The 21433-nt window shown below is 41.6% G+C and overlaps 1 protein-coding gene across 1 annotated transcript in view; it reads right to left on the minus strand.

Moving 5' to 3' along the window:
- lgals8b (galectin 8b) overlaps positions 1–5800 on the minus strand; it is a 65156-nt gene extending 59356 nt beyond the window's left edge. Inside the window, exons 1-2 of the mRNA XM_067456018.1 lie at positions 5527–5800; positions 5256–5344 (exon numbers count right to left, since the gene is read on the minus strand). Coding sequence (XP_067312119.1) covers positions 5256–5344; positions 5527–5565 — 128 coding nt within the window. The 5' untranslated portion in view covers positions 5566–5800. The remainder of the gene's footprint in view (positions 1–5255; positions 5345–5526) is intronic.
- Positions 5801–21433: the final 15633 nt, after the last annotated feature.

Consider the following 21433-nt stretch of genomic DNA (forward strand, 5'->3'; position numbering starts at 1 on the left):
CTATTTAGCCATTGAACTTAAAGGGGGGGTGAAACACTCAGTTTCAGTCAATCTCATGTCAATCTTGAGTACCTATAGAGTAGTATTGCATCCTTCATATCTCCGAAAAGTCTTTAGATTTATTATATTTATAAAAGAAATATAGGCTGTACAGAGTCTTTCCGGAAAAAACCGAGCAGCTGGAGGCGTATCGAGTGGGCGGAGCTAAAGAATGACAATCGCAAACAAAGCGGTGACGTCCTCAAGCTTGGAGAAACCCATGGCTATCTCAGCTAATACAGATAATGATCCAGAATCAAATCTGAGGCAGAAATAAATTGAACAGAAGAAACAGCAACATCAGGACGTCCGTCTCTGTGGTATGTACTGTATTTAGTGGCCTGTCAACATTTGTGTGTCTCTACTCGCAGTTTATGAGGACATGATTCGGTTTATGGACTATTGTATGCGACTAGACCTTAGAGGTAGCAAGCAAAACGGTTTTGCATGTCAGACTAGTGTAACATTATATAGAACAGCAATGGAGTAACCGTTAGTGCATTTGAATGACAAAGCACACGATCGTGTCGTTTACTGATGTTTACTCATGCGACGAGCCAAAAGCACAGACATTTGAAGCAGTTTTACTCACCAGCTGCTTCCAAAGCAGGACTGAACCTTTATCGCTGGGACCGCTCCGTCAAAAACACACTTCTTTGGTATGATTTGGTGAAGTCCTGTGACAGCAGTGGCGTGTAAATCCACTTTGAGACGCGACTGAAACGATGTTGTGAAGCTTCCCGTCATTTCTGCGTTCAAACCGGTTCAAATGCAGCGCTGCCTTCCCGGAATGCTGTGCTGAAGCATTGAAGTCGCTCGACGTCACCCATAGGAATAAAGTGGAGCGCGGCGCGCAACATAAGTGTTCACGGACGACTGGATCTGCACCTGAGAGACTGTTTACGGGCGTGCATTTCCTCTCTCGCTCTAGTGACGGGCGCTCGCTCCCTACTGGGAGAAGAGCCCGTACGGCCCATGTGAGATACCGGAAGGAGTATTTTTGACACCGAAATACTCTATCAAACGTCCAACATTACTTTTTGAAACTTTGACTATGTTTAGGATGGGAATCCAAGTCTTTAAAAGTGCAAAAAGCTCAGTATGCATGAAACAGCATTTCACCCCCCCTTTAAGAAATTCAACAACTATACAATTCCATCATGTACATCAGTCATTAAACAACTTGGCCTCCTTCGCCAGCCCCATTCTATCCACAGAAGTTGCCGTCGAAAGTTTGTTTTCTCCCGGTCTGATCATAACATCTCATCCATCTGGTGTGCCATCTCGAACACATCATCAGGGCGCCGTTACTCCTAAGACTAGTAGCGCTGGAGTTTCCATGACAATGCTACACACTGACTTGGATAAAAACTGGAGAAAACATGAAGTGGATCTCAGTTTACTTAATACAGAGACACACTGCTGCATCTTATATCAAGATTGAACTTTTTAATGCACAATCCATCACAAACAAATCTTGCCTCATACATGATCATATTCTAGAAAAGTGTTTAGATATGATGTGCCTTAAAGAAACCTGGCATCAACCAGATGTTTATACTGTTTTAAATGAGACCTGTCCCCCTGGTTACTGCTACTTACAGAAAGCCCACAGTACAGGGCGTGGTGGTCTAGCTGTCATCCACCGAAGTGATCTGATCTTGTCCCCTATAACCCTGCCTGAGCTGTCTTTGTTTGAATGCTTAGCATTTAAATGTAAGCACCCTTTTTCCAGTACGATGCTTCTTATTTACAGGCCACCCAAACCAAACTCATCATTCATCCCAGAGATGTCCAATCTTCTTTCAACCTTCTGTACAATGTCTGCTAATATCATTGTACTTGGAGATATGAATATTCATGTAAACTCTTCAACCTGCCATTTCGCAGCAGAATTCCTCCAATTCCTCGACTCTTTTAATCTGACACAACTTGTCTATGCCCCCACTCATACCAGAGGCCACACTCTCGATCTAGTCATTACAAATTCTGTTTAGCTCAGTAATCTTCTGGTGTATGATCTGGGAGTTTCTGATCATAAGGCCATCTCCATAAAGATGTCTTCACTGTCCAGCCTCATCAAACCCAAACGCCACATCTGCTTCAGAAATCTAAAAAACATTAACCTAGAGACTATGGCATCCAATATCCAGCATCTCCTTTCTGTAAACCGTCTATCACCCATGGACTCATTGGACTATTATAATAGAACCCTCAGAAGCATTCTAGATCTTCATTCCCCGGTCAAAACCAGAACATTCGCTTTCACTTGATCAGCTCGCTGGTATACTGGTGAACGTCTCGGGTTATGCATATAACCCATGTTCCCTGAGAGGGAACAAGACACTGCGTCATCGTAGAGGACACATCGGGGAATGCCCTCGGCATGACGCTGCTGAGTTCATATTAAAAAAAAAGTCCAATCCTGATTGGTGTTGCGTCATGACATAACGAGTGACGGCATACCCGGAGGTATAAAGGGATGCCGGCACAAGCAAACGCAGCCTCACGCGATGGCAGAAGAAGCTAGGCTGCACCTGCTCTGCCCTGTTAGGGCATTGAGAATTTATTTGGACAGGTCAGCTCAGTGGAGGAAGTCGGACCAGCTTTTGGTGTGCTTTGGCCCCCCTAAGAAAGGGTTGCCTGCGGCGAGACAGACTATTAGTAACTGGATCGTTCAGGCTATAGCCACGGCTTATCGGGTGCGCAATCTGCCTTCACCCATAGCCGTGAGGGCTCACTCTACGAGAGGTTTGGCCTCCTCGGTGGCCCTCCTTTCACGAGCCTCACTTATTGAGATTTGTGAGTCAGTGGGGTGGGCTAGTCCACATACCTTTATTAGATTTTCAAGCTGGACCTCCCGGCTACGCCGGGTGCTAGAGTGCTCACTTCCTGAGTGTGCCTGGTACGTCCGCTTCACACCAGGATGGGCGTTTTTCGGTGTGGCATAGTGGGCATTCGTTCCCAGAGTGTCGTCACTCGACGACGCAGTGCGAGTTCCCTCGAGATAGGGAACGTCTCGGGTTACTTTTGTAACCCTTGTTCCCTGAGAGGGAACGAGACACTGCATATCATCGCCACACCTTCACGTAGAGCGCTCGCTTCATCGCAAAGGCTGTCTGTTGTATGAGACGGTGCCTTCTTATAGCTTCCGCGTACGCCGTCACCTACTACGTCATGACATTGCACCAATCGGATTGGTGGCTGATTTCATTCATACTTCAGAGCCGTTATGCTGGGGGCGTTCCCCGAGTGTCGTCACTCGACGACGCAGTGTCTCGTTCCCTCTCAGAGAACAAGGGTTACAAAAGTAACCCGAGACGTTATTCATCTATTGCACAAAACCAACAAGAACAACTAAAAATAAATAAAAACGATTTACAGTCGCAAGCAGGCAGATTATAACACTTTTTTGCTGCATTGTGCATGTAACCAATATGTCAATCAATCAACTTGATTTATATAGCCTGGCACTTTTATAATGAAGATTGTTTCAAAGCAGCTTCACAGTGTTAAACAGGACAATATTGCAACAAAATTTAATTTGGCAAGTTTGATTTGGATAGTTTATAGAATTAAATATGACCTAATTAATACATTTAATTTGTATATTTAGTTGAATAACTTGGCTCATAATTTTAGTGTCCCCAACTGAGCAAGCCAAGCAAAAAGCGACAGTGGCAATATGTGTTTATTTCTAGAACGAAATGGCCAAACATATGTATTTAAGATTGTTTGCACAGTGCTGAATTCTGTATGCTGGCAAATCCTCTGATTATAGCAAAGAAAGTGTTGACATTATGGAAGATTCCTTGTACAGTCATTTTTACTGATAACAGAGCTTTGTGAGATCACAATGAACTGAGATGATATATTTTTTGGAATTATGAAGAGAGCGCACTTTTTGCGTGTATTCTGCCATGCCAACCCACGCATGCACACACCTGCTTTTACGTTAAATTACTTGAAATAGTGTCATGGACGTACAGAAAAAATATATACTATTTTATGTGAACGGGAGTGGGGAAAAACATGAATGTTGCGGGCGGGAGCAGGAGAAGGTATAACATATAAAATCCCGCGCAGGTCTCTACTTAGAAACACCACATTGGAGCAGTGCTCACGCTGAATGGCACGAAATGTTGGCTATTACTGACTATTTAAACTGAGCTGCGCAACTTCTTATATATTAGGTTGGCTACTTTATTTTGATAATTAACTGACTGCGGTGTTTGCAATGCTGGAATATGTGTGCGCACGAGGTGGCCTTGCGAACGAGCAGAGGAAACAAATCAAATCTGTAATTTTGGTCATACTCTGTGTGAGTATACTAAGGGCTCAGTGTTTTCTTGCATTGTGCTATTGTAAAATAAAGAAAACACGATTTGCATTCATAGTGGGTTTCCATTCCGGGAACTGGAGGAGCGCCGCGCCTCACGATAATGAACCAAACTCAGTTCAGTACTCATCTTTCTTTCTTTCTTTCTTTCTTTCTTTCTTTCTTTCTTTCTTTCTTTCTTTCTTTCTTTCTTTCTTTCTTTCTTTCTTCTGCTTGACGCTCACTCCTTCTCCCGGTGTGAATGCACTCATTGAATAACATTGGCGCCAAAAAAAATACACGCTGCTCACTTTTGGTGTGAAACGGCCGTTATGAACAGAGAAGTGTGTAGCCAGCGCAGCCGCAGAACGGCTAAATTGATCTCGAGGTTTTCAACAAAAAAAAGTGGTGGGTACAAAATGACTCATGACGAAATCTGTTGGGTTGGGTATTATTAAAATAATAATAAAAAAAATATCCATGCTATGGGACCTTTAAATGTGAAAATCTAGGTGAATTGTACAGTGATTTATTTTTTAATTATAATTATTATTTATAACGGATTATATAAATGATTTGTAGTATAAAGTGAGGGTTTTTGGCAAAATCCACCCAGTCTAGCCCTTGTAGTCTAGCCCTTAACAATGTATTTATGTGAACATGCCATTGTATGTCTGTCTGTCTGTATATATATATATATATATATATATATATATATATATATATATATATATATATATATATATATATATATATATATATGTTTGCATTGTGGGTGGAATATACAGACGGTTTCTTAAACAGCTTAGAAGAATAGTGTTCACTGCAATAAACATAAAATGGGACACAGAAGGGGATAGAACCTTAATCGTGTATGGATGTATTGAGTTGACTTTACCTGTCAGCATCATTATGAACACATCCCTGTATAACAATCATCTCTCCTGGGTTAAGACCACCCGGTATAATCTCAGTGAAGGGGACAGTCTGGTGAAAATCAAAATGAAAACCACGTTCATACCGTTCTAAACACAATCCTTTCAGATTACTAGGCTACGATGCACGAAACAGAATGCTTCATTTCGCATAAGCTATAGCCGCTATTGTCAGTTACAATAGACTATGATCAGTTGTTTAGGCTGTCTTAAATTGATATATCGATGACTTACCGGATTGAGAATCGTCTTTTTTGCGTTTGCGACTGACATTAAAATGATTCTATTTAACAATAATAGTTTTGAAGAAAAAAAACGTGGCCTTGCTAAACCCCCGCTTTCTACGAAGGAGTGACAGGCTTCTCAAAATATTCGGAGCTGCATGCTTCTTTGACCATCATTTGTAGCCTACTAGGAGGTGGGAGGTAGTAATGTTACGTATGACGCTGAAGCTTCGATGCGCTTATTACGCATACAAGACCATTTCTAGTGAAGCTCCGTATCGAGGTGTGTATTATGGCAAGCTTTTTTAGCATTAAATACACCTTCCCTATGGAAGGCCGTTTCAGCATAAAAACGTTCCAGCGTTACTCGTTGTAATTATATTTTTACTAGTAACAATTAAAATAAAGAGCTCTATAATTTAATTTGTACTAGTAACAATTACAATTATAGAGCTCTATAATTAAATTTTTACTAGTAACAATTGAATTAGAGAGTTCTATAATCATAATTGTTACTAGTAAAAATTTAATTATAGAGCTCTGTAATTGTAATTGTTACTAGTACAAATTTAATTGTAGAGCTCTATAATTGTTATTGTTACTAGTAAAAACCGAATTAGAGAGCTCTACAATCATAATTGTTACTAGTAAAAATTGAATTATAGAGCTCTATAATTGTAATTGTTGCTAGTACAAATTCAATTATAGAGCTCTTTAATTTAATTGTTAATAGTAAAAATGTTGGTTGGGAATATTCACAGAATTGAGCATCCCTAATGAAGATTGGTAACACCATATCTAAGCAGCATGTGTGTCTAAACATGTTTTGAATATCAAAATAAAGATACAGTATAGTTAAATGAATATGTATACATATGATGAAAACATGTTGAATAAAATGCTATAACCTAATGAAGCAGAAAATCAGATCATCCTCCTGAAACGAACATGAAATGCAATTAAATGTCACTGTAATTTTCTTGTCTTTTTTTTGATCGCTTGGCTCTTGAGCACAGAATCATATGGACAACACCCCACTCACATCATGTCAAGTTTCTATATATGCGCTGATTTTAACTCATCATAATTATTTATGGTGTCAGTTGGAGAGGAGACTGTGTCCGGCGCTGTCGCCCCTCCCCTCGGTGCCGGACAGGGAGGTGGCAGAGGCTCCCCAGATCCTCCATCTTGGGGCTGGTTTGGGCGGCACTCCCCTGCGAGTCCTGGGAAAGGGGATAGGGCGAGAGAGAAGGGGATTTGTAGACAGAGGGAGAGAGAGAGAAGCAGATGGTAAAAGTTTGCCGACCCCGAGGCACACCACCAGCTGATCCTCCGCCAATTGGATGGCCTGGTCCAGCGACGTCAGGCGGTGGCACTGAACCCATTGCGACGAACTGCTCCAGTACCACTCGATCTATGATGCCGTAGACTTCACTATCACCGGCCATCAGCCACTTGCGGCAAGAGTCCTGGAGCTGGTGCCGACCCGCTGTAGGATAGCGCACTTTAGGTCTTCATAGACCAGGAGATTCTGGACTGGCAGTTGGTGGGTGGCTACCTGCGCCTCTCCGGACAGTAATGGCAGAAGCCGCATTGGCCAGTCCGAGCGGGGCCATCCCCTGGACTCGGCGGACCTCTCGAAGAGGTCCACGAATGCCTCCGGGCCATCGTCGGGCCCCATCTTCGATAGCTGGAACAGGGTCGCCGAGTCGGATGTAGCAGGGGGGACGGCCCGAATCTCCCGGTCAATCCAGCTCCAGAACAGCTCCCGGTCTTCATGCTGGGCGCGAAGGAGGACTTCAAATCATTTCTCTTGCTCCTCCCTCACGGCCAGCAGGTTTTGATGTTGCTCCTGGTGAAGACCGGCGAGCGACTGGACGATGTCCGCAAGCAGCATCTTCGGCGGGGTCTGCATGGCAGCGGCGATCTTCTTCCTTCCCGGGTTTCGGCACCAGTGTAATGAATGTTCGTGGGGTGTGAAGGAAGAAGACAGGGTCGGCGAGACTGGGACTGCACTCTTTTTTATTCAGGTACACACTTTCAAACATAAAGCACGCCTACGGCGCTGTCTGACTCATAAACTCATTTCTGCTGTGGTTTAAATACCGTCTCTCCATGCCACTGCAAACAGACACAGGTGTTAGTGATCTGCACTTGACCTACTTACTCACCGCTCAGCTCCGCCTCCTCTCTCCCTCTACAGACCTCGCAAAACCACGCCCCTCCTGCCACAGTAATGATAAAAATTGAACTTTCTTATATTTTAGATTCATTGCACACCAGCTGAAATATTTCAGGTCTTTTATTTTTTTTATACTTATGATTTTGGCATACAGCTCATGAAAACCCAAAACTGAAAATCTCAAACAATTAGCATATTTCATCCGACCAATAAAAGGAAAGTGTTTTTAATACAAAAAAAGTCAACCTTCAAATAATTATGTTCAGTAATTGTGTTATGTTCAGTTATACACTCAATACTTGGTCGGGAATCCTTTTGCAGAAATGACTGCTTCAATGTGACGTGGCATGGAGGCAATCAGCCTGTGGCACTGCTGAGGTGTTATGGAGTGCCAGGATGCTTCGATAGCAGCCTTAAGCTCATCCAGAGTGTTGGGTCTTGCGTCTCTCAACTTTCTCTTCACAATATCCCACAGATTCTCTATGGGGTTCAGGTCAGGAGAGTTGGCATGCCAATTGAGCACAGTAATACCATGGTCAGTAAACCATTTACCAGTGGTTTTGGCACAGGTGCCAGGTCATGCTGAAAAACGAAATCTTCATCTCCATAAAGCTTTTCAGCAGATGGAAGCATGACGTGCTCCAAAATCTGCTGATAGCTAGCTGCATTGACCCTGCCCTTGATAAAATACAGTGGACCAACACCAGCAGCTGACATGGCACCCCAGACCATCACTGACTGTGGGTACTTGACACTGGACTTCAGGCATTTTTTGCATTTCCTTCTCCCCAGTCTTCCTCCAGGCTCTAGCACCTTGATTTCCGAATGACATGCAAAATTAGCTTTCATCCGAAAAAAGTACTTTGGACCACTGAGCAACAGTCCAGTGTTGCTTCTCTGTAGCCCAAAAAAGGCTTGACCTGGGGAATGCAGCACCTGTAGCCCATTTCCTGCACACGCCTGCATAGTGGCTCTGGATGTTTCTACTCCAGACTCAGTCCACTGCTTCCGCAGGTCCCCCGAGGTCTGGAATCAGTCCTTCTCCACAATCTTCCTCAGGGTTCGGTCACCTCTTCTCGTTGTGCAGCGTTTTTTGCCACACTTTTTCCTTCCCACAGACTTCCCACTGAGGTGCCTTGATACAGCACTCTGGGAACAGCCTATTCGTTCAGAAATTTCTTTCTGTGTCTTACCCTCTCGCTTGAGGGTGTCAATGATGGCCTTCTGGACAGCAGTCAGGTCGGCAGTCTTACCCATGATTGCGGTTTTGAGTAATGAACCAGGCTGGGAGTTTTTAAAAGCCTCAGGAATCTTTTGCAGGTGTTTAGAGTTAATTAGTTGATTCAGATGATTAGGTTTGTTAGGGGTTAACAGCTTATGGCCCAGGACCAGTGGTGAAGAAATGAAGACAAAGAGTCAGGATTGCAATTAATTAAAAGAAAAATTTACTTAAGAATAGTTTGCAGTTTCAAAAGCAGAAGCCAGCTTTAAGTCTCACAAGGAGTTCGTAGGCCGCGCTCCCTCTCTCACCGTCTCGTTGCCTCGCCCTATCGTACACACAATTGTCCCAACAATTATACCATTTTCAAGGTATATCCATGACATTCTGATTGGCTCAGATAAAATGCAATGTAAGCAACTTTCAGATAGGAGCACATATCGCCAAACTAGGTAGACAAGTCGTCGCCCCATAACCAGAATTACATCACAGTGACCTCATAGGCCACCGAAAAGCGTCTTCAAGTCTAGCATTTTGTGCAGAAATGTCCATCTCCAACATTAGGCCTGCACAGATCTGGTACACACACACACACACACAAACACACACACACACACACACACACACACACACACACACACACACACACACACACACACACACACACACACACACACACACACACACACACACACACACACACACAAACCCCTGAGAATACTGGTTTCCTCCAAGGTTGAGAACATCGTAACTAATTATAAACAAAACATTTCTCCAAAGCATGCTGATAGCATGTGCTTTCTCGCAGTGAGAGGTACAGACAAAAGTACGGGCCATATTCATCTTGACTCTTTAGTGTTTCAGTAAAAGGAAATATAAAAGGAATAAATTGAAGTTTCACAAACTAATTTCGGGAGAAGCACGCGCAAACAATTAAATCTAATTTAACACAGGTGGAGCAGGCTCAGATAATTAACCCAACTGGAACACAAGAGGAGCACATTAAACTAATCAGTTAATCAATGATAGGAGGTGTATATAGACAGCCGATTTACCTTCCTGTCATTGACAGTTTCTCAGCATCCCACCACCACCCCTTCTCCGCACTTACTTAAATCAACTGCTATAAATATCAAAATAAATCACAAATTGCAATCTAGTTCTAAACTATCCATGTCGGGGGGGGGGGGGGGGGATACTCTGGGTTCGGGCAAATTTTCCGAGCCCGGAGCCCTCCCCGGACAGCACGCCAAATACGCATAATCTTCACTCTATTTAATTGATGTAAGTGTGAACTCGTGAAACATAAATTAAATGAAAGACAAATCTCATCTCTTGAAGCCGGGCTAAGTGAGCAAACACTGTTACTGCACTCCTGACATGTTAGGGGTGTATGATGCCTCAAAAATCCAAACACATGACCTTGTGGCAAGTGTTTAGTGACACATCACACATCTCTAGGCCAGACCCTCAGTCACTCCTCAGAGACCAAATATACCCTTTAGAAAACAAGAAACTAAAAGCAAAATCATAACTGGATAGAATCGTTATAATAATATAGGAGGATAAATATTGATTAGGGTTTTGATCATGAAGTTAATTAGGATATAAATACATACATGTATATTGAAGCGGCAGTGGATTTCAGAATCCCCCCTTCAATCCCTCCTAAGGCCAATTTTGGGGTCCCGATGACCCCCTAAAGTTGGTCTACCAATTAAGGCCGCTTCATAATGTTCCATGCCCCCCTTGTCAGTTTATTATCTTTGAAAAACAGAACATCTCTTTTTCCCTCAGTGATTTAACTTCAACCATTATTAACCTTATATAATTTGGTTTTATTAATGGCTTGATTGATTACAACAAGCACATATTCATCCTCAGGAGGACATACTACATTAGCACCCCATGTTAAATACCAGCCCATTATCAATACCAAGATATCTCATTCAAAATAGGGATTTCAGATACACTTCTTTCAAAACACAAAACCTTTTTCAGCTTCAAAACAATAGTGGTCTGAAATAAAAAATAAATAAATAAAATGGCATAATAATCTCATCCATTCAGTCTCTGCATAAAACATCCTTCAGTTTACAGTCTACATGTACCATCTTAATTACACCTTCATTTCTTTCCCAAACATGTTTCATAACATCCATTTAGATTGCTTTTTCCTGTTTTTTACTCAAGAACCTTCTTGTTAAACCCATTTTCATGTAGCTCCAGTAGTTCATATACTACGGCAAGTGTCAAAATCATTGATGGTGACCTTTGACCTACCACGCCCCTTCGTTCCCCTCCCCCCACAGACCACCCACGTTGTTATCACCTTTGACCTTATGTATCCTCTGGGGGCAATATGACCTTTGAGGTTACATGTTTGAAATACCGGTGATGACTTCTGACCTGTGATTGTTTTCGGTAGTGATCAAATGAAAGACTGATGGTTTTGAACTTTGAGTCGGCAATTTGAGCTGTGATTTCAGGGAGGTCCAGACCACGTGAGGTGCTTTTGCATTCCATGGCAAGTGACAAAATAAGATTGTATTATCATCATTATAGGACGACAGGCTTTTCCTCTCTCTCTCTCTCTTTCTGACACACACACACACACACACACACACACACACACACACACACACACACACACACACACACACACACACACACACACACACACACACACACACACACACACACACAAAATTGGTTTTATAAAGGAAAATGCATTTCTAGCCGCGCGTTCATGAGTCTCGAGTCTATAATTATGCCCAGAAAAGATATCTTTTGAGTGGGGGACAGCGAGCTCTTGGCGATATTGATCCTGAGACCCAAACAGTCTAAATGGTTGAGGAGCCAGGATCTGTGTGTTAGTAGTTGTGCTCGAGACTGGGCTATCACTAGCCAGTCGTTGAGGTAGTTGAGCACCCGCGTCCATACATTTCGTAAACGTGCGGGGCGCTAGGGATAACCCGAATGGCAGGACCGTGTACTGATAAGCCTGCCCCTCGAAGGCGAATCTCAAGAATGGCCTGTGGTGGGGGGCTACCTGAACGTGAAAGTATGCATCTTTCAGATCTATCGTGAAAAGCCAGTCCCCAGGGCGAATGTGCGCGAGGATCTGTTTCACCGTCAGTATTTTGAAAGAGCGAGACATTAGAGCTTTGATCAAATGCCTTAGATCTAGGATTGGCCTGAGCCCTCCGTCCTTCTTCTGAACGAGAAAGTATCGGCTGTAGAAGCCCGACTCGCTTCGGGATGGGGGAACGGGCTCCACCGCTCCCTTCTCTAACAGTTTCGAAATCTCGGTGCGAAGCACGTGACTGACGCTGCTTTTCACCGAGGTCTCGACCACGGCGCGAAAGCGCGGGGGCCTGCGAGCGAACTGTAGCGAGTAGCCCCTTTTTATTATGTTCACAACCCAATTTGATACACCGGGCTTGGCTTGCCAGGCCTGAGCCCGACGCGATAGTGGCTGGAGCTGGCGCGGATAAGGGTCGCCTACTGGAGGGAACTCGGTAGCGCTGCCATTTTGTGCTTGTGACATAGAGGGGGTAATGCTTATGTATGGCGGCGTGCGCTGTAGAGTGGGCGCCGGGACATTTATAGCATGGGTGGGAGGGGTATATGAGTGTAGGAGTGCAGACTGATATGTGGGCACATTTACTACACAGAAAAAGCTCTTTTTGAGATTTATTTGGGTCGCCATGATAACGGCGTTTGTGTGCAGGCGAGTGCGTTTGACAACGGGCTCGTTGGCTGCGAAACTGAGGTCGGCAGTCACCTGGGTGCAGGGAACTGGGAGACCGGGAGGGAGAGATGGGGATCCGGCCGAGGCAAGACCTGACCATCTCTTTCTCCTTGCGGCTAGGACGGCTTCGGAGGCTCGGGGTTCAACAAGCTTGGGTCGATGTCCCCGGCGTTCAGGCTGCCTGCTGCGGTACGTGGAGCGGGAGCGTTGGCGCGTTCCAGAAGAGGAGCGAGGCCGAGAAGGTGGCGCAGCCGGCTTAGCGGGTTGAGAGGGTGGCGGTCTACCTTGAGGGCGTCCCCGGCCTGAAGAAGAGCTGGAGCGCTTGGGTAGGAAGTGCCTCATAGCCTGAGAAGCCTTTTGCGCTTCGGTGAAACGCTCCGCGAAGCCCACGACTGACAGACCGAAGAGACCGGTAGTAGAGATAGGGGCGTCCAAGAAGGAGGCTTTATCCGCGTCCTTCATCTCAGTCAAATTCAGCCAAAGATGCCTCTCTAAGACCGTCAGCCTTTTTCCTTCAAAGATGCCTCTCTAAGACCGAGACTCGTAGCCTTTTTCCTTGGCGCCGTCGACGGTAGAGAGCGCTGAGGAAAAGGCGGATCTTGCGCGAGCAGCGTAGGGAGACTTCCAAGACTTAGTAAGCTCGTCGTGTACCTCAGGGAAGAAAGGCGCAGGCTTCTGAGGAGAAGAGAGGCGGCGGCTTTCTAGGTACTACTCGTTCAGTCTGCTGCGCGTTGGCTCTTCGGGCTGGGACCACTCGAGTCTGAGGTCTTCCACGGCCTTAGAGAGCACGCGGATAAGCTCCACGTCAGCATTGGTTTTGGAGCTCGTGGCGGTCTGCGTCGAAGCGGGGGGCTCCGAGACAGAAACTGACCACTCGCTACCTGAAGCGGCAGTGGAGAGGCTGTCCTCGTCTTCCTCTGGCGACGGGCCACCGAAGGAAACCGAACAGGCCGCTGCATGAGAGGGGCGCTGTTCCTCCTGAGTGAAGGTGACCGGCGAAGGCGAGGCACGTGTACAGTCGCCCGACCGCTCTGGCAGCCTCTGGTCGCGCGTTTCTTACGGCACGGCCCAGTGGCAGGAGGAGGGACCTGGTCGAAGGTGGCGAGGCGAGCCCGAAGGGTCTGCAGCGCCATCATATCACACTCGGGGCAGCCGCCCCTGGAAAGCGCGAGCTGCGCGTGGTCCCGTCCGAGGCATGTCACACAGATGATGTGACGGTCGTCGCCGAGGAGAGGGGCTCTGCACGAGCCGCAGGAAATGCGAGGCATTTGCAACAACGCCTTGCGCTCTTTTAAAAAGAAGAGATAATAAAAGGATACTGGCGCCGAATGGTGTAGCTGGAACGGCAGAGAAGGCGGAGACCGGGGGAATCCGTCGTCCTCAGATGCAGGTTCCGCTGGTGCTTGTTCGACGGCTGTGCTTCTTCCGGAGGTCAGCGAAGGTGTCGCTGAAGGAGATAAAATCTGACACCTATGGCGAATTAGGGTCTTATATAGCCTCCTGTATGCAAATATAAGCACCTTTTACGGCGGGCTTTCTGGAACGCCCCCCATTGGTTCGTTCCTCTCAGCCGCCTCACCATAGGTTCCTGCAGTTGCCGCGGCCCGGCCAATCAGAGCGCTCCTCGCGCTGGGCTATGGCCGTACAGCGGCACTACGCTTTACATGGATACCTTTATTAATAAAGTTTTGCTTCATATTCTCGAGAAAAGGAGTTTTCCCCATACGTAATACGAGGAACCTCTCTCGAAAGGGAACCTTCAAGCAAGATTTTAAATACATCTTTATATATGGTTTTGGATCAAATATCTTTGACAACAACATTGCTTTAGTCTAGGAAATCATCACACTCAATAACAATGAAAAACACATCACTAAAATTCACTGAAACATTGTGAATCAAATAATGATTCTATATACATTTTGTGTACAAAAGTGGTCCTTTTACATACATGTACATTGAATTAATATATTACAAAGAAAAATACAGTTTAAAGTTGAAAATCATTCTTTCTCGTAAAAACGCTGGTGAAATTGGAACAAACTCTGGGGCACTTCCACATGTTTGGTTTTCTACATGTTTTATGGAGGCTTTCCATGGACATGATGACTTTTGTACTGTAACTGTGCATCCCAGGCAGACATCTAAACACAGGGCATTTTTGACATTTTCAAAAATGTAATAATAAATCATTTCATGTAATTTATAAGCTGTTTTGTACATGGGTCAAATTTTATCAGGGGAATACCTGAACCACACACAAACACAAACACACACGCACACGCACACACACGGTAATTGGTTCTAAAAAGGAACTTATCTCTATTTTAAATGAATTGTTTATAAATAAAATTAAATGCACAATGAATAATAACAAATATGTTACTACAATTATTTGAACACTTTACACTTTATAGTTCTAGTTTTAGCTAAATATAAAAATAAAAATACCTACATTTTCAAAGAGTTGAAGAAGATAAAAAGCAAATAGTTTAAGTTGAACCCCCCTGAGATCCTCCAGGCCAGGGTACTCCACTATGAAATGAAGCTTCAGACCCTCTCTGACCGGGAGGGGTTACAGCTGAGACTGTGCATCATGTCACAGCACATGTTAAGTTAGTCTGCCAATGCCTTTCCAGAGCCAATATTTTGTTCATACTCGTTTTATTTCAAAGTATAATCTTTAAAGATTAAATTAGATCTAAATCAAATCTTAAAAGTTTGAATAAAGTCTTAACCCTCCTATAAGACAACTGTGTAACATCTCATGCCACATTGTAGGAATGATTTCCTTAAATTCCACCTAAAGTATATTCTTACTAAAATCGTCTGTTCTAAAACTTTAGCTTGTTTAAAATTGTAAATCTTAGATCTTATTTTTACAAATATTCAAGCAGGTCTTGATTAATAACCATTAACAATGGATGAACCCGTGCAATTAAACATGTTTGTCACAAATCTGTATGTTTAAAAATAAAAATAAAGTAGAAATATGTCATTTGTTTTAAATAGATTCCTATTATGAAGGAAGTCGAACGACACACAGTCATTAATGGCAGCTTCAGGCTATAGGTGATGTGGTGATTTGAAGTCCAGATGTTTCTCTTTGGTCAATGGAAACTTGAGTAAAGTCCGTCTTGAGTAAATATTTGACTCTAATGCATTTGCAGGGTGTTAAAGACCCTACAAGGTTTGTTTTGTTGTTGTTTTTTGTTTTCAACCAGAATGATTCAAAAAAAATGTGAGGTCTTCAGAAGTCGTGACTTCCGGGGTCAATGGGTCTCCTGGGAATACTTATTTGACCTTAAAACCAAATATTTAGCTGGTGGCTTCTGACACAGTTATTCGATACTTTTATAAATGTCATAGGTTCATGCTACTTTTATCAGTCTGATAAACCTGCAGTTAATACATTATGAAACAAGACTATCATGCTACCAAATACATTTGACTCAATGATTTTAAGAAAAAGCGATGTTTTAAAAATATGCAGCCCAATCCAGCTAAGTTATCAGTTGTTTTAGCTGTTTATTACCAATGTCTTTTTACTTAGTTGTCCTTTATTATTATCGTCTCAATTAAATAAATATCGATTAAAGCTCATTGGCATTGCTTCTTCCCTATACAGATACAATCCAAACATGTTCTTTGTAGGAATTATGTGGGCACACAACTCTGCGTAAATTCAAGGAAGAAAGCAGTGACATTGGATAAGAAAAAGTGTCCACTTTATTGTTATATGCATTTTCCTCCCATTGCCTATTCTTAGTCAGATGATCAAGATTACTGTGTACATTTTATTCATCCATCTGTATATGTTTTTAGGTAAAGAGTGCTATCTGGTTGTTGTCAGTGCAAGTCTGTGCAAATCATTTTAAGCTTCTTTATTAAATGTATGACCAAACTTATTTGTTTTCTTTTGACAAACCTACATTTCAAACGATTGACCTCCAATGTTCCACAACCACAGGGAAAACACATTGTTTGTAGTACTCATGAAGCCTAATCGTGGTGGATTTTTCTCACCTAGAACACAAAACTTTGTGCTTACCAAATAAGTGCTGTTTTTTCTACATTTTGACTATTTTTGTAAGTATCATGTAATTTTAGAGGATTTACTAAAATTTAATACACCAGAATCACAGTGTTAGTAATTATGTATATAACAAAAGTATATTTTACTACTCCAGATTGTTCGTATTTAGTCAAATTTCAGATGACCATTCTGTTTGTTGGACTTTTGTTTGAGAACCATCAACATTATAGGAATAAATTAAACTTAAGAAATGACATGACAGTCTTTCTATTTGAGAGTGTTTGACTAAAGTAATATTTATTTTAGTGTCACTACAGTTTTGGTCTCATCTGCGATGAGGAATCACATGAACCATCAACATGAAAAGTAAGTCTTGCTGTTCTACACTAACAAACACACTTGGGGACACTAAAATAATGATCCAAGTTATTCAACTTAATATACAAACAAAATTTATTAATTAGGTCTTATTTAATTCTATAAACTACAGTATAATACTGATCTGCCAACGTTGTCGCTATATGATAAATTAAAATAAGCTGATAACATCACTGTTTTCTCCAGAACGATTGTACAGCCAAATCTAATTTTGTTGCAATATTGTCCTGTTTGACACTGTGGAGCTGCTTTGACACAATCGTGATTGTAAAAGCGCTATATAAATAAAGTGGTTTGATTGATTGCTCTGCAGCTGAACCATATAGGCTACGCCTGTTACATTCATTAAAGTTTGCTCTTGTTAAACCAAGTTACACTCCTCTCGTAAAGGTTATAAATACATTTTGAACATTAGCCTTATACTTAGCATATTATCTAGGCAAAAAATCAAGAAGTACATTTACGAAAGTACCTTTTTATAATCAATTCAGAAAAAAACATTCACAAGCAACTGTGAAAATGTGCCAATTTTGGATTTGTAAAAAAGGATTTTTACTACTCCACTGGATAGTCAACAAATTTAGATGATTTCAAATGTGTGACCAAACTCTTCTTTTGACAAACCAACATTTAACGAATCGTTTCTTTCAACAGCCCACCTGACATTAAAGATTGTGACATGTTAGGTGTGTTCGACATCGGCTGCGGCTGGATGCATGCGATCGGCGAGAGTAGCCGAGTGCAGGCGGGGAGGAGCTGCAAACGGAGACGTGAAGTCGGACACTTTCTGCTTCTCGTGGTGACGCTTGCACTGCGTTTGCAAACTTTATCACAGCTGAAGTTAAATAAATGCAGCATTTCTCAAATACATAGATGTTTCAAATGATATTTTCATCCAATACTTTATATAGCCTACTGCTTAATAAAGCATCTATTTGGGCAAGATTAAAGTTCAACATATAAACCTACACTATCAATGAAGTGGTGTCAACGGTTTTTATCAGTTTTAGTTTGATAAACATGACAATATAACGTCGCGACTACATGAAAAGAGGTTTTACTGTTATAAATAAATGATTTGTGAGCATTAGTGTAACATAAGGTTTTAGAATAAACACGAAACACACGTGTTCACTGTCATGCGGTGATTCCGGCCAATCGTGGATCAGCTGTGTCGTCATCAGATATGGCGCGTACTCCGGGCCAAAATTAAACATCCGACCGACCGACCTACCGATCGAACGTCTAACCGAACGTCTATCCGACCGTCTTGTCTGATGGAGCGGGTGACCCACGTGACGACCTGACGTGACGTCAACGTCTTGAAATTATGTCTTTTTTTACCATTTATATATACAAGCTGATCTGTAAAGACTATACATTGACACTGCAGGCACTAAATACAGATATATACCTAAAATAATACTCAACCATTTCCTGCTGTACTTCCCTGAATAAGTCTTTAAAGATGTTGTAGGCTATTTTAAGTCTTTCTTAGTGATTAACTGAAAAAAGCTTGTATATCATGACTTTCTCTGTTTTCCATGACAAAAGGAGCTAATGTTTCAAACTTTTAAACATCAGACTCACCTATTTTAACTGTACATCCATGCAGTGGGCTACTGTTAATTAATGTATTTGTATTTTTCCATATTATTTTATGTATATGTATGTTATATAATTTGCATATCATGGTTAGTAACAGTGGCTCAGTGGTTCATGTAGGTTGTCTACAAACCAGAAGGTAGGTGGTTCAATCCCCGGTTCCACCTGACCAAGTGTCGAAGTGTCCATGAGCAAGACACCGAACCCCAGCTGCTCCCGACGAGCTGGATGGCGCCTTACATGGCTGACATCGCCGTCGGTGTATGAATGGGTGAATGTGAGGCAAAATGTAAAGCGCTTTGGATAAAAGCGCTATATAAATGCAGTCCATCCATCAAACAGATTCATTTTATATTGTTTGTCATTGTTTTACAAGTAAGAGTTAAAAGTTATATGTTAACGAGTTTTAATTTGTAAATCTTCAATGTAATGGGGCCATGTTGTCATTAATTGTCCATTTACTTTTAATGGTAGTAACACATTGACCCCCTTCAGGGGTCGCCACAGCGAATCACCTGCCTCCATCTGTTCCTATCCTCTGTATCCTCTTCTCTCAGACCGACTACCTTCATGTCCTCCTTCACTACATCCATAAACCTCCTCTTTGGTCTTCTTCTTGACCTCCTGCCTGGCAGCTCTAACCTCAGCATCCTTTTACCAATAATAATAATAATTATTATTATTATTCACTATATATATATCCAATATATTCACTCTCCACCCCCTGAACATGGCCAAACCATCTCAACCTGGCCTCTCTAACTTTGTCTTCAAAACATCTCACATGTGCTGTCCCTCTGATGTACTCATTCCTGATCAATCCTATCCATCCTCGTCACTCCCAAAGAGAACCTCAACATCTTCAGCTCTGCTTCCTCTAGCTCTTCCTCCTGTCTTTTCCTCAGTGCAACTGTCTGAGTAACACATTGAGTAAGGTTAAGATTATTCAATAAACACATTGTTAATTTTTACCATGATTTTGTCTCCTTCCTTCTGATATTTCCTCTGCTGACTTCACTGACTCGTGGGCTGGTATCATAATGAGTTAACATAAGCTGTTGATGTATTGGAATATAAAAAAATTACTTTTCTGAACTTATGCAGAGAGAGAGAGAGATCATGTCAACTCAACACTGGATCTAACATGCATTTTCACTGTCTCTCATCTTGTAATCATAGGGGCTTAAAGTGATTTGCAGCTTATGGTTAAAATGGATTATAGTCGTTTAAAATCCTTGTTAATGTACATAAAGACTTCATCCTAGTCTGTAAGATTGTATATTGTAATATTTGAAACAGTGCTAATAAGAGTATAGGCTAGATGCCAGATATATTATAAATAATTTTTAGTTTCTAGATAATATGGATTTTTTTTTCCACAGTTCTCCCATGATTCTGAAAACAAAACTAAACCAAAAAAGAACGCAGATAGGCCTAATTTACTCGAGGTTCTATGAGTCTATTCAAGCTTCTATTCCTTTAAATTTATAAATAAATATTGTAATATAATCTTTATTTAAAGCTTAACATTACTTTCAAACGTCATTTACTTATTTTAATCACGGCTGCCACAACATCAGTGTTTATATTTCCGACCATAAACCTTTTTTTTTTTTTTTTTTTTTTTTTTTTTTTACAATACTTTCCTTATTATTTTGATGTTTGGGAAACATAAATAGCCATATTTTATTAAATAATAGTTCAAACAAGCCTTAAAATACATATTTTTGTATTTTGTCATATTTGTGATGAAGCCAGACGAATTGATGACCAGCCCCAGCTTATTTTTTAAGGTGAAGAAAATGGTCTTGCAATATTCCTAACTTGTAAGTTGCTTTGGCTATACCTAGTATATTAAAAACATGCATACAAATTAGGCTAAAAAACAAACTAATACAAAGTGGATATAATCTAAGCATTTATTTCAAGAACTAAAGCTTAATATGCCTTGCTGCAGTTTTTGAATATGGTATACACTATTTCTATTAAATAAGACACATTCCGACATCAGATCTGTTTCTGAATCTTCCGTTGGGCGATGGAGAAAAATTATGTTGAATATCTCCTGCTTTTCCGAATTATAAAATAGCCGTCAAAGTTTGCCAGTTTTTTTAATAATAGCCTCGGATCTATATTCAAATTTATTAATACACAGCACATACCTTATAAATCAGTAGTTGCTGTAATCAAATGGGGACTTGTTAGTTAGAGGATCAATCGAAGAAGTATAAGAACGTTAAATTAAGGTAAGAAAAACAAACGTGCGTCTTAACACGAAAACAACACGTTGGGAAGACGATCGGTTACCGCACTCCCGACCGGTCACCACGGGTACGCGTTAACAACATGTAAGCACATGTAGGAACGTGTTACATATGATTTAATGAAACTGATTAATAATTTAGTTTGGGCTCATGGTTTATATGTGAAAGACATGGAAATCAACCTTGATTAGCTTAAGGCCAGTTTAACAGAATCAGCTGAATGCATAAATGTAAAACTAAACACAAACAGATGTTTTTAATAAACCTTTACACTTTAGCATTTACTTAGTATTTAGGATGTTTATTTATGAAAGATAATTTAATAATTGTATTAAGGTTCAGTAGGCTATTTATATTTCTCTTTAGTTCTTGAAATAAAATGTCTGCTTTAGTTTGTAGCCTATGTGTAGTCTATGCATGTTTTTAATATATATATATATATATATATATATATATATATATATATATATATATATATA

Source organism: Pseudorasbora parva, chromosome 10 (assembly GCF_024679245.1).
Source record: "Pseudorasbora parva isolate DD20220531a chromosome 10, ASM2467924v1, whole genome shotgun sequence".
Taxonomy (NCBI): domain Eukaryota; kingdom Metazoa; phylum Chordata; class Actinopteri; order Cypriniformes; family Gobionidae; genus Pseudorasbora; species Pseudorasbora parva.